We start from the raw sequence: 24008 nt of genomic DNA, 5'->3' as shown, positions 1-24008 counted from the left end.
TCACGTGGCAGAAAAGAATATTTAGCATCGAGGACAAATTTAGGAATGTTTTATATTTACATAAACCGATAGTCTGAAAAACTAATCAAATAATTTGCATTTATTAATATATTTATCTTTTTCATGAAATTCTAAAATATGACTATAGAATAATGTTGATATGATTCTAGTCGTCATAACCATCCAAATTCTAAATATCAAAGAAAAATAAGATTAAATATAAATGAATGAAAAGACTTCATACAATTGATTATAACTCAGTGCCACACCAAACAATACATTTATAAATCACAATAACCTCTACAAACCTCTGACCATTAACAGGCACAACCAACCAAACACCCATGAAACTACTAAATGAATCATATAAGTATCATCCTCACACGTGCCAGAAAAGGAAAGAAAGAAGGAGGAACTGGTGGGATTTCAGCACCACGGAGAGCACCATTGTCAAATACTGTCCATCCCACAGCATTTACAGAGGATTTTGATATTATTTAGAAAGTTATTGGAAATAAGTAGCAGTTCAATATAAAGTAAACAATCAACACAGGATTTTTATATTTTATATAGAAAACTGCAGATTTAAATTAAGTGAAGTTATTGTTTTTTGTTACTGTAAAGTGTCACATTTCACAAGTATATTTGATGTACATTTAGGTAAATTCAGAAATAATTCAGTACAAATGACCTACCTTCTCTTTACTGGGTAAAGTCTGAGTTCTGGTAAAAGTGTCTCCTCCATTAATACTGATCAGTTCTCCATCTACAGGTGGAAACGCTGCTGGGAAAACCACCACGTCACTCTTGAGTGTGTCTGAGCTGAAACACACGTCATACTGCTGAGTAGATTTGGAGTAAGACCAACTCCCGTCAGGGTGGGTGGTGATCATGGGGGCGCTGTACCTGCCCAAACCCCCGTCTGTCCTGTGACACCTGACGGCTATGAGAGTGATGAGACTCAGCAGGAAGATGGCTGACACCGACACAATGGCGATCAGCAGATACAGGTTGAGATCAGAGAAGCTCTCCTCCTTCATGGGCACATGTCTGAACTGAGTCTGGATGTCAGCTGCACTCTCCACCACCACCACCTCAATAGACACAGTAGCTGACAGGGAGGGGTCTCCATTATCAGAAACCAGCACCACCAAGGGGTGAGTTTTCAGGTCGTTGTCACTCATCCTCCTCTTAGTCCTGATTTCTCCCGTGCTGGTTCCCATCCGGAACAGGTTGTTTCCTTTGGGCTCAGACAGGTGATAAGAAAGCAGCGCGTTGTATCCAGAGTCAGCGTCTACGGCCCTGATCTTTGCCACAAAGTATCCTGCTTCAGCAGAATAGGGGATGCTCTCACTGTTAACGCTGCCGTGCTCAGAATAGGGCGCCAGGATTGTTGGACTATTGTCGTTTTCATCTAAAATAAACACGTTGACGGTCACGTTGCTGCTGAGCGGAGGAACCCCAGAGTCTGTGGCCTGGACTTTAAACTGGAAGGTTTTTAGCTCCTCGTAGTTAAAACTCTGCAGACTGATGATGTCTCCGGTCTCTGAGTTGATGTTTACAACGGTTGAAATTAGAACATCTTTTTGATGAGAATCCAGCAATGAATATGTCAATTTGGCGTTGTCATTAACGTCTGCGTCTTGTGCAGATGCTCTCGTGATAATATCTCCCACTCTACTGTTCTCTTTAATATAAATATTTAGATTTTCATCCATGAAACGGGGAGCATTGTCATTAACATCAGAAATCTGCACAGAGATTACTGCTGTGCTGGAAAGCGGCGGTGTACCTTCGTCTGTGGCAACGATAGTTACGTCATACTGGGAGATCGTCTCCCTGTCCAGGAGACCGTCCACTACCAAAGAGTAATAACTTTTGTAATTTGACTTCAACGCAAAAGGACTAGAATCTCTAATTTTGCAACTCAGATGACCGTTTTGCCCCCCGTCTTTATCAGTGACAGAAACTAAAGCAACGACTGTTCCGAGGCCGGCACTTTCTTTTATCGGACTCATTAGTGACGTCACTGATATCTCTGGTGCGTTGTCATTGACGTCGAGAACCTCCACCAGCACTTTTGAATATCCACTTCGAGGGGACCCGCCTTGGTCTGTTGCCTGTACTCTCAGTTCATATGCACCGCTTTCTTCATAATCTAAACTGGCTTTTACAACGATTTCCCCACTTTCGGATCAACACTGAACTTTTCAGAATTTACGTTTCCTCTTTTCATTAAAGAATATCGTAGATCACCGTTTGACCCTTCGTCTAAATCGTTTGCATTCAGTTTCAGTATTTGTGTGCCTACTGGCACACCTTCGCTCACTCTAACTTTATAGAGCGACTGGCTGAACACTGGCGTGTTGTCATTTACGTCAATCACATTCACAAGAATCTGCAGAGTTCCAGATCTGGCAGGCTTTCCTCCATCTACAGCGGTTAGTGTTAGTTTAATAAGAGCTTGTTTCTCTCGATCTAACGCCTTCTCCAGCACCAACTCCGCAGAGGTGCCGTCTGCCCCGCTGCTCACGTCGACAGAAAAATGCTCGTTTGCACTAATTTTGTAGGCTTTCACTGAATTACTCCCCGTGTCTGCATCCTGAGCTAACGGGAGCGGATATCTCTCCCCCGCCGAGGAAGACTCGGAAATATTAAACACGTGGATTTGCTCTAAAAACGATGGCGCGTTATCATTTATGTCAGTGATGATGACCTCAATGCGATAAATATTCATAGGATGGCTCAAAAGTCCCTCCACATTTAAGGAGCATTTAGGCAGATTCGGGCAGAGCTCTTCACGGTCTATCCTGTCATTAACAAACAATGACCCCGTTCTTAAATTTGCCTCGAAATATTTCTTGGCGTATCCTGAAACAATCCGAAATCCTCGTTGTTCTAGCTGCTGTATATTGATGTTTAAATCCTTGGCGAGATTTCCCACCACGGTGCCTTTGTCCACCTCTTCAGCGACGGAATATGCAAGCTGAGCCGTAGCGGAGTCAAATAAACAAAGAAGAATGGCGCACAGCATCCACTCGCCCTCTGAACAACGGCGTTGGCCCATCCTGGTCTTTAGATCCACATAAAGAAACGATATTCCTCCACGAACGAGTCAATATATCCACGAGATTGCTTCAATCTGCTCAGTTATGGCCGAGCGCCCCATCGAGGTTTCACTACCAGCCCAGCCCACATATGTAAAATCTATTTTTTTAAATGACGCAGGCAGCAAAGGAGGAGTTTTCGGTTAATGACAGATGCAACGAACACGTGGTCTCCAGCGTCATCTGCTGGTTATTCCAGTAACCACAGGGAAACTCAATTATGCTTTATTTCTTGTACAAAAGCTCCCATTTGAAAGGCCATCAGTCTCTTATGCTTTAAATAGAAAGGTTGAAGTTGCCAGAATATATGATGATACACTACAAATTTAACCAATCATATTTCTTGTCACATGTATATATATATATATATATAATATATATATATATATATATATATATTATATATATATATATTGATTTAAGACGGTTCTCCAAGGCAACTAAATTAAATGAATCCGAGAAAAAAAATGGATTTTTTCCCCCCAAAGTTTAAGATTGCTGAAGTAAAATATGTGATATTGACATATTCAAGATTATTTCTGCATTCTAAATGATTAAGATTTTTTTTCTCTCAATGCACGAGTTTCACACAAAGAGCAGAAAGTATATGGACTAACTGACAGCAAAAATGGATCAGGCCGGCTGGAGCTCGCTGTAGGGAAACGTCAGCACCATGGCCAGCGCAATAGTCAGCTCCTCCTTTGAACTCAAGATTTTCTGGGCTATTTCTAACAAAGTGAGGAATCCTGGACCTACACCAGTCATCTAGCCTTCACTTTAGGAAGAGAACATCAAATATCAAGGTACATTTAGAATATTTCAATTTTAAAAAAGCTTGTCAGAGAGTGCAAAGTATTTTCCTTGACATATATAAAACCCAAAGAAGTGGGTTTTGAAAACGTGTTAGGTTCAAACTGTTGATATAACAATGCTGTAACCGCTCATCATCCCTCCTGTGCAGAACCTGCGACCTGCTTTAACTGATGTTCTATCGCCTCAGGATAGCAGGGGACAACCGGACCATCCTGGGACACTCCATCCCACAGTTTCTTTTTGTTCCTTTTGTATATATCATGCTTTGTTTTATCATGTGACGCTTACGCTTATTGTAATCTTACATGTTTGTGTGCTAATATAAAATAAACCTTGTCAAGGCTCACACTGCAGGCGTGTGGTTGCCCTTGCAGCAAGCAAAACTCAAGCTTCCGCCTTATTCCCCTGAAGGCAACAGCACGGGGAGAAAACTAATCATTTTATTCCCAACCACTGGCAGAAAAGATTTATGAGGAAGAAAAATATTTAAGAAAATATTCATCAACAATTATTTTGAGTGTAGCATTGTCACAGAAATGCAACCAAACCATGACACTGCAATTTCTAAATAAAATAAGAATGACCACCAACATATACCCAACATTAATATCACATATTCAGTTATTATAAGAACCAAATTGAAGCAATCACATAGAATCTTACCTTCTCTTTACTGGGTAAAGTCTGAGTTCTGGTAAAAGTGTCTCCTCCATTAATACTGATCAGTTCTCCATCTACAGGTGGAAACGCTGCTGGGAAAACCACCACGTCACTCTTGAGTGTGTCTGAGCTGAAACACACGTCATACTGCTGAGTGGATTTGGAGTAAGACCAGCTCCCGTCAGGGTGGGTGGTGATCATGGGGGCGCTGTACCTGCCCAAACCCCCGTCTGTCCTGTGACACCTGACGGCTATGAGAGTGATGAGACTCAGCAGGAAGATGGCCGACACCGACACAATGGCGATCAGCAGATACAGGTTGAGATCAGAGAAGCTCTCCTCCTTCATGGGCACATGTCTGAACTGAGTCTGGATGTCAGCTGCCTCTCCACCACCACCACCTCAATAGACACAGTAGCTGACAGGGAGGGGTCTCCATTATCAGAAACCAGCACCACCAAGGGGTGAGTTTTCAGGTCGTTGTCACTCATCCTCCTCTTAGTCCTGATTTCTCCCGTGCTGGTTCCCATCCGGAACAGGTTGTTTCCTTTGGGCTCAGACAGGTGATAAGAAAGCAGCGCGTTGTATCCAGAGTCAGCGTCTACGGCCCTGATCTTTGCCACAAAGTATCCTGCTTCAGCAGAATAGGGGATGCTCTCACTGTTAACGCTGCCGTGCTCAGAATAGGGCGCCAGGATTGTTGGACTATTGTCGTTTTCATCTAAAATAAACACGTTGACGGTCACGTTGCTGCTGAGCGGAGGAATCCCAGAGTCTGTGGCCTGGACTTTAAACTGGAAGGTTTTTAGCTCCTCGTAGTTAAAACTCTGCAGACTGATGATGTCTCCGGTCTCTGAGTTAATGTTTATCATTGAAGCCGCTCCGGATTTTGGGGAGTTATTTAATAAATGGTAGGTTGCCTTTGCATTTTCATTTAAATCTGAATCTAAGGTGGTCAATCTATGAACAGTGCTTCCAACTGGACTATTTTCTTTGAGGTAAACATTAAGTAGAGAATCTGGGAATCTGGGTGGATTGTCATTGACATCAGAAATCTGAACATTTATTATAGTTGTGCCTGTCAGAGATGGAGTTCCTTCATCTTCAGCTGTAATGGTCACATTATACTGACTAGCAGTTTCTCTGTCGAGGGGGCCATCAACCACCAGCGAATAGTAGTTTTTATAATTTGATTTCAACATAAATGGCACCGACCCCGTGATTCTACAGTTTGTCAGGCCATTTTTGCCCCCATCCCTATCATTGATCGTCACCATAGCGACGGCCGTGCCTAAACCAGCGTCCTCTTTGACAGGACTCATAAGCGACGACACGGATATTTCTGGAGCATTGTCGTTCACATCAATGACCTCCACTAAAACCTTGCTGTGCGCGGTGCGCGGAGGAGTGCCCTTATCTCTGGCTTGGACGCGAATCTCATATGCTGGATTTTCTTCGTAGTCGATGTTTCCTTTCAGTGTGATTTCACCATTATGGGCATTCAATGCGAATTTATCTTCGGGATTGAATCGGCCCCTCTCCGCAAAAGAGTACACGAGCTCGCCATTAACGCCATCATCTAAATCAGTAGCGGACAGAGTTAATATCGTTGCGCCAACATTCGCGTTTTCAACAACTTGGACTTTGTACAGAGATTTACTGAATAGCGGGGAATTGTCGTTTACGTCGAGCACATTAATTCTGATCTGTAGGTTCCCCGATTTAGGTGGTTTTCCTCCGTCTATCGCCGTTAGGACGAGCTCAACAACAGCCTGCTTTTCTCGGTCTAAAGCCTTCTGCAGCACTAACTCCGCAGACACCGTCTGGTCACCAGTGCTCTGTATATCCAAGGAGAAATGCTCGTTCTGGGATAATTTGTACGTCTTCACCGAGTTAACGCCTATATCTGCATCGTGCGCGACTGGCAGCGGCTGTCTTTCACCCACATATGAAGACTCATACATGTCAATTGTGGTCATTTCATTCTGGAAGCTGGGAGCATTGTCGTTAACATCCGCAATTACGATTTCAATCCGATGGAGGCTACGGGGGTTATTTAATATTGCCTCTATATTTAAAGAGCACTTTACCGTATTTGGACAGAGCTCCTCCCGATCGATCCTCTCGCTAACGAAGAGTACTCCAGACTCACGGTTTATGTCAAAATACTGTTTTTTATACACAGACGTAATCTGCAAAGCGGCAGAATGAAGTTGCTGTGTGTTCAGATTTAAATCCTTCGCTAGATTCCCTACCGATGTGCCCTTTTCCACCTCCTCTGAAACGGAGTAAGATATCTGAGCCACGGAGCAGTCGCAAAGACAAAGCAGGGCAAGCAAAAGACCTGCAATATTATTCCATCGTAACGGTTTAGCCATCGCTCCGTCGGTGCTCTCAATCGTTAGAATCCTCGATTGTTTCTCTTGGCTGATTCACCTCAAACGAAATGAAAAACAGTTTATAGAGTATCCATTGTTGCATATAGTCCTCGCCCTTTGTGGCTTCATTCGCCTATTTTTCACAAAGCACTACCAAGTGATGACGTCTTAGTTTTGTCACAACTACAGGAGGGCTCTCATATCGGTCAAGTTTTGCATGGTCTCGAGCGACCTCTTGCGTCTCGATTGTATATGACGGTCAAAATGCCAGCTCATAAGATAAGTATTTTTTTTTTACATGGAAAAAGATTTGACAAATCTTGATGTGAACCTTTAGAATTTGTATTCCAGCACCACAAAAAACAAGAAAAAAGACAAGTCAACCCGTGTTAAATGTTGATGCATAAAATAGCAGATTTGTGTTACTGTAACGGGTGAAGATGCCATTTCAGCGCCACCGACAGAAACTCAAAGGTGCAGATTTGCCTTCTACACGTGCAGACATTCATCAGTGCTTCAACCAAAGTCAGAATGTTCCAACCAACTGTCATCACACATTAAACACTCAAACAACCATTTGAAAATTAGCATATTAAAGTAAATCAAACACAAGGGTTGGTGTTTGTATTCCAGTGAAACCACGACAGGCTCATTGAAATTGTGGATATCGATTATTACCTCCGCCAAGGAGAATATATGATAGCTTAGAATCAGGTACACCGACAGTCAAGGTTCTGTTGCAACATGTTGTATTTTATAGAGCAGAGGGTGTTCACCTTCCATCATCAACACTGTGTACGAAGATATCTCTACTTATGCACATGATTGAAAACACATTATTCTTACCTTCTCTTTACTGGGTAAAGTCTGAGTTCTGGTAAAAGTGTCTCCTCCATTAATACTGATCAGTTCTCCATCTACAGGTGGAAACGCTGCTGGGAAAACCACCACGTCACTCTTGAGTGTGTCTGAGCTGAAACACACGTCATACTGCTGAGTAGATTTGGAGTAAGACCAGCTCCCGTCAGGGTGGGTGGTGATCATGGGGGCGCTGTATCTGCCCAAACCCCCGTCTGTCCTGTGACACCTGACGGCTATGAGAGTGATGAGACTCAGCAGGAAGATGGCTGACACCGACACAATGGCGATCAGCAGATACAGGTTGAGATCAGAGAAGCTCTCCTCCTTCATGGGCACATGTCTGAACTGAGTCTGGATGTCAGCTGCTCTCTCCACCACCACCACCTCAATAGACACAGTAGCTGACAGGGAGGGGTCTCCATTATCAGAAACCAGCACCACCAAGGGGTGAGTTTTCAGGTCGTTGTCACTCATCCTCCTCTTAGTCCTGATTTCTCCCGTGCTGGTTCCCATCCGGAACAGGTTGTTTCCTTTGGGCTCAGACAGGTGATAAGAAAGCAGCGCGTTGTATCCAGAGTCAGCGTCTACGGCCCTGATCTTTGCCACAAAGTATCCTGCTTCAGCAGAATAGGGGATGCTCTCACTGTTAACGCTGCCGTGCTCAGAATAGGGCGCCAGGATTGTTGGACTATTGTCGTTTTCATCTAAAATAAACACGTTGACGGTCACGTTGCTGCTGAGCGGAGGAACCCCAGAGTCTGTGGCCTGGACTTTGAACTGGAAGGTTTTTAGCTGCTCGTAGTTAAAACTCTGCAGACTGATGATGTCTCCAGTCTCTGAGTTGATGTTTATCATTGATGATAACGGAAGTGGGTCTGTGCTGTTTTGTATAATTGAATATCTTATGTGACCGTTTTGGTCAGTGTCAGAATCAGAGGCAGAGACCGTTTTTATAATTGCTCCTACAGGACTGTTTTCTTTTACATATATATTAAATATATTTTCTATGAATAGAGGTCTGTTGTCATTTACATCTGACACGTGCACATTGATAATGCTCGTGCTGGAGAGGGCCGGGCTGCCCTCGTCAGTAGCAACGATGCTGATGCTGTACTGTGATGAGCTCTCTCTGTCCAGAGGACCGGCGACAGCTAACGAATAGTAGTTTTTATAATTGGACTCTAATTTGAACGGGACGTCATTAGATATTTGACACTTCACCATCCCATTTTTCCCTCCATCTTTATCAACCACTGAAACGAGAGCAATCGCGGTTCCAACTGACGCGTCCTCCTTCACGCTGCTTAACAGTGACGTCACTGAAATTTCAGGAGCGTTATCATTGACGTCCAAGACCTCGATCAATAATTTAGCGTGTGAGGTCAGTGGAGAGGAAGCTCCGTCACTGGCCTGCACTCTGATCTCAAAAGCATTATTCTTTTCAAAGTCAATATTCTTCTTATTAATTACGGTTCCCGTTTTTGGATCGATCGCGAACAGATCATTTTCTTTACCGCGACCTAAATTACTGATGGAATAAAACACCTGCCCGTTTTGTCCCGCATCTCGATCAGTCGCATTTAAAGTTATCACTGAAGTCCCAATCTTTGCGTTTTCATGAATGCTGGCTTTATACAGTGTTTGACTGAAAACAGGAGGATTATCATTGGTGTCTAAAACGTTCACGACAATAGTCATGCTGCCTGATTTAGCCGGAGTTCCTCCATCAACAGCCGTCAGTATGAGATGGATTACAGACTGTTTCTCTCGGTCTAAAGGTTTCTGAAGCAGTAATTCTGGGGAGACGATGTCTCCTTTATATGTAGCCAAAGTGAAGTGTTCATTTGGACTAAGCTTATACGCACTGACACTATTTTTGCCGACGTCTGCATCCTCCGCAGGATGCAGGGGGAATTTAGCGCCGACTGTTGTACTCTCAGTAATGTCGATGGCCTGTGACGTGCTAAGAAATGATGGAGAATTATCGTTTACATCCAGGATTATAATTTCAAGCCTGTACAATTTTAACGGGTTATTCATAACTGCTTCGACGCTCAGTGAGCATTTGGGTTCGGCACCGCACAGATCTTCTCTGTCTATTCTCTCACTGACGTAGAGGACACCAGTTTTTAAGTTTACCTCGAAATATTTCCGTTTTGACCCAGCAACGATCTGGAACGTGCGAGATTCCAAATCCTGAACATTGATGTTGAGGTCTTTAGCGATGTTCGCCACAACAGTCCCGACATTCACTTCCTCTGCAACGGAGTAAGAGAGCTGCCCAGACACCGTTTCCAACAAACAATCCAGCGCTAACAGGAGATAAATCCCCGCAAAGCTCCTCCAGTTCGGTAAATGCATCATTCCAGAAATAAGGAAAAGGCGCGGATGAGCAATCGGTAGAGAACGTCATCCAAACTGGAGGAAAATCCAAGATTGCATTGATCATCGAGGACAAGGGATCGCCACACAACGTGTCTCGCCCACAATTTCTCTTTGTTCACCCGTTCAAGATGCATCATCTCATTATGATAAGGGAGGAGTCCCGTGACACGACACGGGAATATTTTGGTGACGGTCTATAGCGTCCTCTAGCGAAGCAATGACAGAATTACAAGAAACGACTGCAAATTACAAATTTAATTATTTTCGATTTCACTTTTCAACAAATTGAGAAAATGGTTTTAGTTTGATCAACAGTTGCATTCCAGTATTTGTTTATTCGTTTACCAGTTTTGTTGTTGACTTTCCTGCATGGATAATTGTGATAGAATGTTGAGACTAAATTGTCAAACATGAAATTATTGACCGAGATAAGTGTTGATGCTTGCTCAACGCATGAAAAACACGAATGCAGATTTTCTTCTCTGTTTACTTATTGTTTGGTTGTTGCTTTCTTTGTTTGTTTTGTCTATTCATTCATTGTGAAAATTCATAACCAGCAGAACAAGGCAAAGGACCAAGTCCTGACAGAGGTTGGAATTGTAAATATTTAAAACCCACTTTGAAAGATTTGAAAAGGAATTATATGGCATCCTTGAATAGTGAATATCGAAAAGAAAGACGGCAAACAATAGAGGAGATTATCAACCAGCACCAAAAAGAAAAACAAAACATGACATATTCTGAAGGAGACTTCTTATTATCTGATTCCTAAGATATTGATAGAAACCACACATCAATGCTGCATTTACAGCACCATTGATAACGACACGCATATTCAAATTGTCCAACATAATCGGAAACAATGACCGCATAACTAGAGATTAGAAAGTACTGTGTCCTTACCTTTTCTTTACTGGGTAAAGTCTGAGTTCTGGTAAAAGTGTCTCCTCCATTAATACTGATCAGTTCTCCATCTACAGGTGGAAACGCTGCTGGGAAAACCACCACGTCACTCTTGAGTGTGTCTGAGCTGAAACACACGTCATACTGCTGAGTAGATTTGGAGTAAGACCAGCTCCCGTCAGGGTGGGTGGTGATCATGGGGGCGCTGTACCTGCCCAAACCCCCGTCTGTCCTGTGACACCTGACGGCTATGAGAGTGATGAGACTCAGCAGGAAGATGGCTGACACCGACACAATGGCGATCAGCAGATACAGGTTGAGATCAGAGAAGCTCTCCTCCTTCATGGGCACATGTCTGAACTGAGTCTGGATGTCAGCTGCACTCTCCACCACCACCACCTCAATAGACACAGTCGCTGACAGGGAGGGGTCTCCATTATCAGAAACCAGCACCACCAAGGGGTGAGTTTTCAGGTCGTTGTCACTCATCCTCCTCTTAGTCCTGATTTCTCCCGTGCTGGTTCCCATCCGGAACAGGTTGTTTCCTTTGGGCTCAGACAGGTGATAAGAAAGCAGCGCGTTGTATCCAGAGTCAGCGTCTACGGCCCTGATCTTTGCCACAAAGTATCCTGCTTCAGCAGAATAGGGGATGCTCTCACTGTTAACGCTGCCGTGCTCAGAATAGGGCGCCAGGATTGTTGGACTATTGTCGTTTTCATCTAAAATAAACACGTTGACGGTCACGTTGCTGCTGAGCGGAGGAACCCCAGAGTCTGTGGCCTGGACTTTAAACTGGAAGGTTTTTAGCTCCTCGTGGTTAAAACTCTGCAGACTGATGATGTCTCCAGTCTCTGAGTTGATGTTTATCATTGATGATAACGGAAGTGGGTCTGTGCTGTTTTGTATAATTGAATATCTTATGTGACCGTTTTGGTCAGTGTCAGAATCAGAGGCCGAGACCGTTTTTATAATTGCTCCTACAGGACTGTTTTCTTTCACATATATATTAAATACATTTTCTATGAATAGAGGTCTGTTGTCATTTACATCTGACACGTGCACATTGATAATGCTCGTGCTGGAGAGGGCCGGGCTGCCCTCGTCGGTAGCAACGATGCTGATGCTGTACTGTGATGAGCTCTCTCTGTCCAGAGGACCGGCGACAGCTAACGAATAGTAGTTTTTATAATTGGACTCTAATTTGAATGGGACGTCATTAGATATTTGACACTTCACCATCCCATTTTTCCCTCCATCTTTATCAACCACTGAAACGAGAGCAATCGCGGTTCCAACTGACGCGTCCTCCTTCACGCTGTTTAACAGTGACGTCACTGAAATTTCAGGAGCGTTATCATTGACGTCCAAGACCTCGATCAATAATTTAGCGTGTGAGGTCAGTGGAGAGGAAGCTCCGTCACTGGCCTGCACTCTGATCTCAAAAGCATTATTCTTTTCAAAGTCAATATTCTTCTTATTAGTCACGGTTCCCGTTTTTGGATCGATCGCGAACAGATCGGTGTGTTTTCCTTCGTCCATTTCTATTAACGAATATAATATTCTCCCGTTCTCACCTTCATCTAAGTCTGTGGCGTTCAGGGTTATGATTGAACTCGATATCTTTGCGTTCTCATATACGGCGCATTTATACAGCGTCTGACTAAAAACAGGAGGGTTGTCATTGACATCCAACACATTCACTATTACTGTCATTGTTCCAGATTTCGCTGGTGTTCCTCCGTCAACGGCCGTCAGTGTGAGTCGAATCACGGGCTGTTTTTCTCTGTCTAAAACTTTAAGAAGCAATAATTCGGGAGATGCATTGTCTCCTTTATGCGTCACGAGAGAAAAGTGATCATTTGGACTGAGCTTGTAAGTATTTACAGCATTTTTACCAACATCTGCATCGCGAGCTCTATTCAAGAGAAATTTAGCTCCCGCTGCTGTGTTCTCACTGATATTTTTGACCTCTAACGAGCTATGAAAAGAAGGCGAATTATCATTTACATCTAAAATCAAGACTTCAATCCTGTACAGTTGGAGTGGATTATTCAGAACTGCTTCTATGGTGACGGAGCATTTAGCTTCACTGCCGCAGAGTTCTTCCCTATCGATTCTTTCGTTGACATAAAGGACGCCCGTCTTTAGATTCACCTCGAAATATTTCCTCTTTGACCCGGCAACGATCTGAAACATGCGAGACTCCAAATCCTGAACATTGATGTTGAGGTCTTTGGCGATATTTCCAACTACAGTTCCCACATTCACCTCCTCTGCCACGGAGTAAGAGAGCTGCCCAGACAGCGCTTCCCAGAAACAATCCAGCACGATAAACAAAGATATCCACAAGCAGACCGTCCGTCTCGGTGAAAGCATCTTTTCCACGACAAAAACGACTGATTGTAGTTAAATGCTTGAAAATCGTCCAACATTTAACCGACCAGAATATCAAAAATTAGTATTTAATCCCAGTATTCAAGCTTGAACGATACAGTCGTTTTCCACCGTCTGTTTTCTTTGTGACAAAGACGCACGCAGATCATCCACCGAATCAGGGAGGAGTCCCGATTTACCGAAAACACGGTCCAAATGTGATGGTCTTCAGCGCCCTCTAGTGTACAGCAAATTGACCTACACTGGTTCTCAACATTATTTAAAATTAGTCAGAAACAGTTGCAAAAGAATATTGTCGAATAACAAAACGGCCCATTTCAAGGTAAGAGTTACGCTGATTTACTGAGTTTTAAAAAAAAAAAACTGACGCTTTATTCTTGTAAAATACTACAAAAAAGATAATAAGGGAAGAAAAAGGGAAGCAGACGGTTTAGGTTTTGTTCATGTCCCAAAAATTGTAATTATGAAATTATGCTTGGATTAAATGTCACAGCGACTGATTATTTTAATGGAATTAGATTACCTCCAGATGGCGACTAAAATCACTCAAACTAACAAATAAAGAATACAATGTTCAGTTTCGTGCCAAACAAAGGAGTGGAAGGTGAACAAAGCGTTGGAGCCGCATTCAGCACCACGGACAGAGACCCTGAGAGCTCCACGATCAGCATCGCCAGAGAGAGAAGAGAACTGAGGACATCTCAACAGAAGTAGACAAAAACTATTAGAAACGACCCTTTACAGAAGGAAGAGGGTAGGTGTGTACTATTAAAAGTCTACATTTGTCACAAAATTCATAAATATTCAAGGATTCTCAAATATATATTTAGAGGAGTCAAACTCTTATTTTAAAAGGGTTTTAATAAGAAGGAACTGCTAAAAAATAATAAGTGTAAAAACAATGGAAATAGCACGTATAATTGTGTTTTTTCTTACCTTTTCTTTACTGGGTAAAGTCTGAGTTCTGGTAAAAGTGTCTCCTCCATTAATACTGATCAGTTCTCCATCTACAGGTGGAAACGCTGCTGGGAAAACCACCACGTCACTCTTGAGTGTGTCTGAGCTGAAACACACGTCATACTGCTGAGTAGATTTGGAGTAAGACCAGCTCCCGTCAGGGTGGGTGGTGATCATGGGGGCGCTGTACCTGCCCAAACCTCCGTCTGTCCTGTGACACCTGACGGCTATGAGAGTGATGAGACTCAGCAGGAAGATGGCTGACACCGACACAATGGCGATCAGCAGATACAGGTTGAGATCAGAGAAGCTCTCCTCCTTCATGGGCACATGTCTGAACTGAGTCTGGATGTCAGCTGCACTCTCCACCACCACCACCTCAATAGACACAGTAGCTGACAGGGAGGGGTCTCCATTATCAGAAACCAGCACCACCAAGGGGTGAGTTTTCAGGTCGTTGTCACTCATCCTCCTCTTAGTCCTGATTTCTCCCGTGCTGGTTCCCATCCGGAACAGGTTGTTTCCTTTGGGCTCAGACAGGTGATAAGAAAGCAGCGCGTTGTATCCAGAGTCAGCGTCTACGGCTCTGATCTTTGCCACAAAGTATCCTGCTTCAGCAGAATAGGGGATGCTCTCACTGTTAACGCTGCCGTGCTCAGAATAGGGCGCCAGGATTGTTGGACTATTGTCGTTTTCATCTAAAATAAACACGTTGACGGTCACGTTGCTGCTGAGCGGAGGAACCCCAGAGTCTGTGGCCTGGACTTTAAACTGGAAGGTTTTTAGCTCCTCATAGTTAAAACTCTGCAGACTGATGATGTCTCCAGTCTCTGAGTTGATGTTTATCATTGATGATAACGGAAGTGGGTCTGTGCTGTTTTGTATAATTGAATATCTTATGTGACCGTTTTGGTCAGTGTCAGAATCAGAGGCAGAGACCGTTTTTATAATTGCTCCTACAGGACTGTTTTCTTTCACATATATATTAAATATATTTTCTATGAATAGAGGTCTGTTGTCATTTACATCTGACACGTGCACATTGATAATGCTCGTGCTGGAGAGGGCCGGGCTGCCCTCGTCAGTAGCAACGATGCTGATGCTGTACTGTGATGAGCTCTCTCTGTCCAGAGGACCGGCGACAGCTAACGAATAGTAGTTTTTATAATTGGACTCTAATTTGAATGGGACGTCATTAGATATTTGACACTTCACCATCCCATTTTTCCCTCCATCTTTATCAACCACTGAAACGAGAGCAATCGCGGTTCCAACTGACGCGTCCTCCTTCACGCTGCTTAACAGTGACGTCACTGAAATTTCAGGAGCGTTATCATTGACGTCCAAGACCTCGATCAATAATTTAGCGTGTGAAATCATTGGAGAGGAAGCTCCGTCACTGGCCTGCACTCTGATCTCAAAAGCATTATTCTTTTCAAAGTCAATATTCTTCTTATTAGTCACGGTTCCCGTTTTTGGATCGATCGCGAACAGATCGGTGTGTTTTCCTTCGTCCATTTCTATTAACGAATATAATATTCTCCCGTTCTCACCTTCATCTAAGTCTGTGGCGTTCAGGGTTATGATTGAACTCGATATCTTCGCGTTCTCATATACGGCGCATTTATACAGCGTCTGACTAAAAACAGGAGGGTTGTCATTGATATCCAACACATTCACTATTACTGTCATTGTTCCAGATTTCGCTGGTGTTCCTCCGTCAACGGCCGTCAGTGTGAGTCGAATCGCGGACTGTTTTTCTCTATCTAAAACTTTAAGAAGCAATAATTCGGGAGATGCATTGTCTCCTTTATGCGTCACGAGAGAAAAGTGATCATTTGGACTGAGCTTGTAAGTATTTACAGCATTTTTACCAACATCTGCATCGCGAGCTCTATTCAAGAGAAATTTAGCTCCCGCTGCTGTGTTCTCACTGATATTAATGATCTGTAACGAGCTATGAAAAGAAGGCGAATTATCATTTACATCTAAAATCAAGACTTCAATCCTGTACAGTTTGAGTGGATTATTCAGAACAGCTTCTATGGTGACGGAGCATTTAGCTTCACTGCCGCAGAGTTCTTCCCTATCGATTCTTTCGTTGACATAAAGGACGCCCGTCTTTAGATTCACCTCGAAATATTTCCTCTTTGACCCGGCAACGATCTGAAACATGCGAGACTCCAAATCCTGAACATTGATGTTGAGGTCTTTGGCGATATTTCCAACTACAGTTCCCACATTCACCTCTTCTGCCACGGAGTAAGAGAGCTGCCCAGACAGCGCTTCCCAGAAACAATCCAGCACGATAAACAAAGATATCCACAAGCAGACCGTCCGTCTCGGTGAAAGCATCTTTTCCACGACAAAAACGACTGATTGTAGTTAAATGCTTGAAAATCGTCCAACATTTAACCGACCAGAATATCAAAAATTAGTATTTAATCCCAGTATTCAAGCTTGAACGATACAGTCGTTTTCCACCGTCCGTTTTCTTTGTGACAAAGACGCACGCAGATCATCCACCGAATCAGGGAGGAGTCCCGATTTACCGAAAACACGGTCCAAATGTGATGGTCTTCAGCGCCCTCTAGTGTACAGCAAATTGACCTACACTGGTTCTCAACATTATTTAAAATTAGTCAGAAACAGTTGCAAAAGAATATTGTCGAATAACAAAACTGCCCATTTCAAGGTAAGAGTTACGCTGATTTACTTAATTTGAAAGAGATTTAAAAAAAACTGACACTTTATTCTTGTAAAATACTACAAAAAAGATAATAAGGGAAGAAAAAGGGAAGCAGACGGTTTAGGTTTTGTTCATGTCCCAAAAATTGTAATTATGAAATTATGCTTAGATTAAATGTCACAGCGACTGATTATTTTAATGGAAAGAGATTACCTCCAGATGGCGACTAAAATCACTCAAACTAACAAATAAAGAATACAAGTTTCAGTTTCGTGCCAAACAAAGGAGTGGAAGGTGAACAAAGCGTTGGAGCCGCATTCAGCACCACGGACAGAGACCCTGAGAGCTCCACGATCAGCATCGCCAGAGAGTAAAGAGAACTGAGGACATCTCAACAGAAGTAGACAAAAACTATTAGAAACGACCCTTTACAGGAGGTAGAGGCTAGGTGTGTACTATTAAATTCTAAATTTGTCACAAAATTCATAAATATTCAAGGATTCTCAAATATATATTTAGAGGAGTCAAACTCTTATTTTAAAGGGTTTTAATCAGAAGGAACTGCTAAAAAGAGTGTAAAAACAATGGAAATAGCACGTATAATTGTGTAGGTTTTCTTACCTTTTCTTTACTGGGTAAAGTCTGAGTTCTGGTAAAAGTGTCACCTCCATTAATACTGATCAGTTCTCCATCTACAGGTGGAAACGCTGCTGGGAAAACCACCACGTCACTCTTGAGTGTGTCTGAGCTGAAACACACGTCATACTGCTGCGTAGATTTGGAGTAAGACCAGCTCCCGTCAGGGTGGGTGGTGATCATGGGGGCGCTGTACCTGCCCAAACCCCCGTCTGTCCTGTGACACCTGACGGCTATGAGAGTGATGAGACTCAGCAGGAAGATGGCTGACACCGACACAATGGCGATCAGCAGATACAGGTTGAGATCAGAGAAGCTCTCCTCCTTCATGGGCACATGTCTGAACTGAGTCTGGATGTCAGCTGCACTCTCCACCACCACCACCTCAATAGACACAGTAGCTGACAGGGAGGGGTCTCCATTATCAGAAACCAGCACCACCAAGGGGTGAGTTTTCAGGTCGTTGTCACTCATCCTCCTCTTAGTCCTGATTTCTCCCGTGCTGGTTCCCATCCGGAACAGGTTGTTTCCTTTGGGCTCAGACAGGTGATAAGAAAGCAGCGCGTTGTATCCAGAGTCAGCGTCTACGGCCCTGATCTTTGCCACAAAGTATCCTGCTTCAGCAGAATAGGGGATGCTCTCACTGTTAACGCTGCCGTGCTCAGAATAGGGCGCCAGGATTGTTGGACTATTGTCGTTTTCATCTAAAATAAACACGTTGACGGTCACGTTGCTGCTGAGCGGAGGAACCCCAGAGTCTGTGGCCTGGACTTTGAACTGGAAGGTTTTTAGCTCCTCGTAGTTAAAACTCTGCAGACTGATGATGTCTCCAGTCTCTGAGTTGATGTTTATCATTGATGATAACTGCAGTGATTCACTGTTACTTTGCAGGTATGAATAAGTGACTTGACCACTTTGGTCAACATCAGCATCAACAGCAGTGATAGTCTTAATAGTCGCTCCTACTGGACTGTTCTCCTTCACATAAATATTAACGAGCTGCTCAGAGAAACTAGGTGCATTATCGTTCACATCAGAGACATGAACAGTCACTGTGCTGGTGCTGGAGAGAGGAGGAGCACCTTCATCAGTTGCTACAATTATGACATTAAACTGTGCTTTTGACTCTCTATCTAATGCTCCATTCACCACTAACGAATAATAATTTTTGTAGTTTGTGTCCAGTTTAAAGGGCACATCATTTGCAATTACAGCTTTGACTGCTCCGTTTTTTCCTCCATCTTTGTCTAGAACAGAAACCAGAGCAATAGCTGTCCCTACTTCAGCGTCCTCTTTCACTGTGCTCAGCAGTGACGTCACCGTGATCTCAGGAGCGTTGTCGTTCAGATCCAGCACTTCCACCAGCACCTTACAGTGACCAGACATCGGGGGCTGGCCTTTATCAGTGGCTTGTGCATGAATCTCAAACGCGGGATTTTCCTCAAAATCGATTTTCCCTTTCACTAAAATTGCACCTGATTTTGCATCAATCTGAAAAATCTCTTTAACGCGATCCTGGCCCTTTTTTCTCAGTGAATATTCTACTTCATTGTTCGACCCCTCGTCTTTGTCTGTCGCGTTCAGGACGATCACAGATGACCCTCTAGGCAGGTTTTCCAAAATCTGAATTTTATATAAAGATTGAGTGAAAACAGGGTGGTTGTCGTTTATGTCCAGAACGTTTACAATTATTTGTGAGGTTCCCGATTTAGACGGATTTCCTCCATCTACTGCGGTGAGCGTGAGCTTAACAGCAGAATCAGTCTCACGATCTAATGACTTTTTCAGTAGCAGCTCGGCGGACACGCTCTCTCCACCTTTGTGAATTTCTAAAGAGAAATATTCATTGTTGCTGAGCTTATAGGTATTAACGTCGTTTTTCCCAACATCCAAATCCGATGCTTCAACTAAACTAAATTTGACCCCTGGTAAAGTATTTTCGGCGACGTCAAGAATCTGAAATTGCTCAGAGAAAACTGGTGCGTTGTCATTTATATCCGCTATCGTGATCTCTATGCGATAGAGCTTCAGTGGATTATTTATCACGGCTTCTATGTTCACAATGCATTTTGCTGTCTTTGTGCAGAGCTCCTCCCGGTCTATCCTTTCACTGACATAAAGCACACCCGTCTTCAGATTTACATCAAAGTACTTTCTGCTCGATCCGCTAACGATTTGGAACATCCGAGACTCCAAATCCTGAATGTTCAGATTTAAATCTTTGGCGATATTTCCAACAAACGTGCCCGGGTTTACCTCCTCGGACACGGAATAAGACAGCTCTCCAACCACCGCTTCCCAACGAGAATGCAGAAACACGGCCACGGCGAAGGTCCAGAAATACATCCTTATGTCCGAATGGGAAAATGGCGTAAATCCCTGTCCAAACGCTCCGTTACACAGCCGCGTTTAAAGCCAAAGATGCGACCACAGATCCCTGCATTTTAAAAGTCCTTTGGAAAATATCATCTGCTCTTTGCTGTGTCGTTCTTCGTCTGTTTGGAACAAAGACGAGGATTTATTGTCGTATCTCTGGGAGGAGTTTTATGCTTCCCGAAGCCTTAGAACGATGCCATGGTCTTCAGTGTCCCCAAGTGGCAAATAAATGTAAATGCAATCTGTCGCCATTAAAAAATATTGGCACCTTTGTATGACGCAATGTTAATTGGGGGAAAAAATCGTATGAACTCCATATTACTAATAATAATGATGCACATTTTCCCAGATTGCTAAGTTACATAAAACATTTGAGGTAATTAAATATTAATTGATTTGCTGAAACAGATCCAGTATATAAAACCATTTAGCTGAAACACGTTTATTGAGCGCTGTAGACAGCTCCTAGGAGGTATGACTGAGAGTTCTTCAATGGAAATTAAAAAAAATAATAATAATGAAAAATGAATAAACAAACAGATGATGTCAAGAGAGTGACATGAGATTTTCTTTTTGGATAGGTCATGAACATATACTTGGTAAGATTGAATGTGGACTTTTCCTTTTTAAACACGAACCAATTAATCATTCGAACAATTAAAAGTGGGCAACAAATAATTCCATATTACAGCTTGGAGCTTTTTGCTATTGTGTATTGAAACAATTGCCATGGACCCTGATTCTTGAAATTTTAATTGTAAAATTTTTACCAGAGAAAGTTTTCAGACACTTCTCAACTTCTACACTACGCTCATGACACAATAAAATAGACTACAGCCAGCACCATCATTCATGAACAGACATTTCTACTTTTATATGGCATTAAAGTTTTGCTGGTTATACCGTCAAATTAATGTAGATGAATCAGACGAGGCAATATTTACAGATTTGTAAATAGAATTACTAAAAAACCACCAAAAAATTGAAATAAATGTATTTCTGTAGGGCTTCTTACCTTTTCTTTACTGGGTAAAGTCTGAGTTCTGGTAAAAGTGTCTCCTCCATTAATACTGATCAGTTCTCCATCTACAGGTGGAAACGCTGCTGGGAAAACCACCACGTCACTCTTGAGTGTGTCTGAGCTGAAACACACGTCATACTGCTGAGTAGATTTGGAGTAAGACCAGCTCCCGTCAGGGTGGGTGGTGATCATGGGGGCGCTGTACCTGCCCAAACCCCCGTCTGTCCTGTGACACCTGACGGCTATTAGAGTGATGAGACTCAGCAGGAAGATGGCTGACACCGACACAATGGCGATCAGCAGATACAGGTTGAGATCAGAGAAGCTCTCCTCCTTCATGGGCACATGTCTGAACTGAGTCTGGATGTCAGCTGCACTCTCCACCACCACCACCTCAATAGACACAGTAGCTGACAGGGAGGGGTCTCCATTATCAGAAACCAGCACCACCAAGGGGTGAGTTTTCAGGTCGTTGTCACTCATCCTCCTCTTAGTCCTGATTTCTCCCGTGCTGGTTCCCATCCGGAACAGGTTGTTTCCTTTGGGCTCAGACAGGTGATAAGAAAGCAGCGCGTTGTATCCAGAGTCAGCGTCTACGGCCCTGATCTTTGCCACAAAGTATCCTGCTTCAGCAGAATAGGGGATGCTCTCACTGTTAATGCTGCCGTGCTCAGAATAGGGCGCCAGGATTGTTGGACTATTGTCGTTTTCATCTAAAATAAACACGTTGACGGTCACGTTGCTGCTGAGCGGAGGAACCCCAGAGTCTGTGGCCTGGACTTTAAACTGGAAGGTTTTTAGCTCCTCATAGTTAAAACTCTGCAGACTGATGATGTCTCCGGTCTCTGAGTTGATGTTTATCATTGATGATAACGGCAGCGATTCACTGTTACTTTGCAGGTATGAATAACTGACTTGACCACTTTGGTCAACATCAGCATCAACAGCAGTGATAGTCTTAATAGTCGCTCCTACTGGACTGTTCTCCTTCACATAAATATTAACTAGCTGCTCAGAGAAACTAGGTGCATTATCGTTCACATCAGAGACATGAACAGTCACTGTGCTGGTGCTGGAGAGAGGAGGAGCACCTTCATCAGTTGCTACAATTATGACATTAAACTGTGCTTTTGACTCTCTATCCAATGCTCCATTCACCACTAACGAATAATAATTTTTGTAGTTTGTGTCCAGTTTAAAGGGCACATCATTTGCAATTACAGCTTTGACTGCTCCGTTTTTTCCTCCATCTTTGTCTAGAACAGAAACCAGAGCAATAGCTGTCCCTACTTCAGCGTCCTCTTTCACTGTGCTCAGCAATGACGTCACCGTGATCTCAGGAGCGTTGTCGTTCAGATCCAGCACTTCCACCAGCACCTTACAGTCAGTAGACATCGGGGGCTGGCCTTTATCAGTGGCCTGAACGTGAATCTCAAAGGCAGGATTTTCCTCAAAATCGATTTCACCATTGATTAAAATCGCACCTGATTTGGGATCAATTTGAAATAAATCTAGAACGTTATTCTGTCCTTTACTGCGAAGTGAAAATTCTATCTCAGCGTTCAGCTCATCATCCGCATCAGTTGCATTCAAAACAATCACAGTCTTCCCGACTTGAATATTCTCCGGGATCCGAGCTTTGTATAAAGATCGACTGAAAATGGGAGCATTGTCGTTAATGTCCAGCACATGGACTGTGATCTGAGATGTCCCCGACTTGGGCGGGTTGCCACCATCGACTGCGGTCAGCGTAAGCTGTATAACGTCTCGTTTTTCTCGGTCTAAAGGCTTTTGAAGCACGAGATTCGCGGATGTGCTGTCTCCGGTTTGAAGAACCTCCAACGAAAAATAATCATTTTGGTTTAATCTGTATGTACCAATGCTGTTCTTACCCACGTCTAGATCCGACGCTCCTATAATGCCAAATTTGGTTCCCGGCACCGTACTTTCAGCAATGTTTATGGTCTGTAAATGCTCAGCAAAATGCGGCGCATTATCGTTGATATCAAGTATATTAATCTCGAGACGATACAGCTTCAGGGGACTGTTCATCACGGCCTCGACGTCAACAATGCATTTTGCAGCTTTGCTGCAAAGCTCCTCGCGGTCTATTCTCTCACTCACATAAAGAACTCCCGTTTTCAAATTTACGTCGAAATATTTTCTCTTTGACCCGCTGACAATCTGAAAGCCTCTGACTTCCAAATCCTGAATATTGAGGTTTAGATCTTTAACAAGATTTCCTACAGAGGTCCCCGGATTTACCTCCTCCGATACAGAATAAGAGAGCTGTCCAGACATCGCCTCTAGGCAAAAATCCAAAAGTAGAACGGCTACGTAAATCCCAGAGAGTCCCAGCATCTTTTGCAACGAGATATTTTAATCCAACAAGAACGGAGCATATGGAAGCGAATCTTTAGATTTCCAAACGAGCAGGCAGAACTCGCGATGGTACGACGTCTCTTTGTAACAAAGCACTGAAGGCGAAACCGTCCTCTGAGTCAGGGAGGAGCGTTCATTTAATGAGAAGCCTAATAAAATGTGATGGTCTATACCGTCCCTGTGTGGACATATGCTGCAACTGCAATTTTTTTACGATGACGTGGAACTGAATTGACAAGATCTTAATTCACTTGTGCATTTGCCAGATCAACGCGTGATGCTCAGAAACTTGATTTCAGCACCATGGAGAACGACACAATCAGAAACCTGCCACGATTGCCTCGTACGTTTTTTTTAAAGTATTTTTTTAAGCAAATCATATCCAAAAATAAAATAAAGACAGCATAGTATTTAATGTTTTAAAAGACGGGTATTAATTTATGCAC

At 43.2% G+C, this 24008-nt stretch overlaps 8 protein-coding genes across 9 annotated transcripts in view; all 8 read right to left on the bottom strand.

Annotated features, from left to right (window-relative positions):
* The window catches only part of LOC130531667 (protocadherin alpha-C2-like), a 119081-nt gene that overhangs the window by 37928 nt on the left and 57145 nt on the right, over nt 1–24008 (bottom strand). The window lies entirely within an intron of this gene.
* On the bottom strand, nt 86–3378 carry LOC130531705 (protocadherin alpha-2-like). The gene is given in 2 exon segments (XM_057043817.1): nt 86–2194; nt 2197–3378. Coding segments are annotated over 2 exon segments (2388 nt in total). The 5' UTR covers nt 3068–3378; the 3' UTR covers nt 86–677.
* LOC130531717 (protocadherin alpha-2-like) lies at nt 3541–6664 on the bottom strand. The gene has a single exon (XM_057043827.1). The coding sequence runs from the start codon at nt 6557–6559 to the stop codon at nt 4925–4927; it is 1635 nt and encodes a 544-aa protein (XP_056899807.1). The 5' UTR covers nt 6560–6664; the 3' UTR covers nt 3541–4924.
* LOC130531700 (protocadherin alpha-8-like) lies at nt 7691–10295 on the bottom strand. Its single transcript, XM_057043814.1, has one exon. The coding sequence runs from the start codon at nt 10181–10183 to the stop codon at nt 7772–7774; it is 2412 nt and encodes an 803-aa protein (XP_056899794.1). The 5' UTR covers nt 10184–10295; the 3' UTR covers nt 7691–7771.
* On the bottom strand, nt 10958–13600 carry LOC130531672 (protocadherin alpha-8-like). The gene has a single exon (XM_057043792.1). It carries the CDS (start codon nt 13481–13483, stop codon nt 10973–10975), a length of 2511 nt encoding a protein of 836 aa, XP_056899772.1. The 5' UTR covers nt 13484–13600; the 3' UTR covers nt 10958–10972.
* Nucleotides 14363–16953, bottom strand: LOC130531690 (protocadherin alpha-8-like). Its single transcript, XM_057043806.1, has one exon. It carries the CDS (start codon nt 16811–16813, stop codon nt 14378–14380), a length of 2436 nt encoding a protein of 811 aa, XP_056899786.1. The 5' UTR covers nt 16814–16953; the 3' UTR covers nt 14363–14377.
* On the bottom strand, nt 17697–20129 carry LOC130531869 (protocadherin alpha-8-like). The gene has a single exon (XM_057044046.1). It carries the CDS (start codon nt 20127–20129, stop codon nt 17712–17714), a length of 2418 nt encoding a protein of 805 aa, XP_056900026.1. The 3' UTR covers nt 17697–17711.
* On the bottom strand, nt 20892–23868 carry LOC130531685 (protocadherin alpha-3-like). The gene has a single exon (XM_057043804.1). It carries the CDS (start codon nt 23539–23541, stop codon nt 21100–21102), a length of 2442 nt encoding a protein of 813 aa, XP_056899784.1. The 5' UTR covers nt 23542–23868; the 3' UTR covers nt 20892–21099.

Source organism: Takifugu flavidus, chromosome 9, assembly GCF_003711565.1.
Source record: "Takifugu flavidus isolate HTHZ2018 chromosome 9, ASM371156v2, whole genome shotgun sequence".
Taxonomy (NCBI): domain Eukaryota; kingdom Metazoa; phylum Chordata; class Actinopteri; order Tetraodontiformes; family Tetraodontidae; genus Takifugu; species Takifugu flavidus.
Note: the sequence above shows the minus strand (reverse complement) of the source record. Positions and strands in the feature narration are given on the sequence as shown.

Excerpts from the sequence above, each read along its gene's own strand:
- LOC130531672 (XM_057043792.1), bottom strand. The coding sequence starts at position 13,483 with ATGCTTTCACCGAGACGGACGGTCTGCTTGTGGATATCTTTGTTTATC.
- LOC130531685 (XM_057043804.1), bottom strand. The coding sequence starts at position 23,541 with ATGCTGGGACTCTCTGGGATTTACGTAGCCGTTCTACTTTTGGATTTT.
- LOC130531690 (XM_057043806.1), bottom strand. The coding sequence starts at position 16,813 with ATGCTTTCACCGAGACGGACGGTCTGCTTGTGGATATCTTTGTTTATC.
- LOC130531869 (XM_057044046.1), bottom strand. The coding sequence starts at position 20,129 with ATGTATTTCTGGACCTTCGCCGTGGCCGTGTTTCTGCATTCTCGTTGG.
- LOC130531700 (XM_057043814.1), bottom strand. The coding sequence starts at position 10,183 with ATGATGCATTTACCGAACTGGAGGAGCTTTGCGGGGATTTATCTCCTG.
- LOC130531717 (XM_057043827.1), bottom strand. The coding sequence starts at position 6,559 with ATGACCACAATTGACATGTATGAGTCTTCATATGTGGGTGAAAGACAG.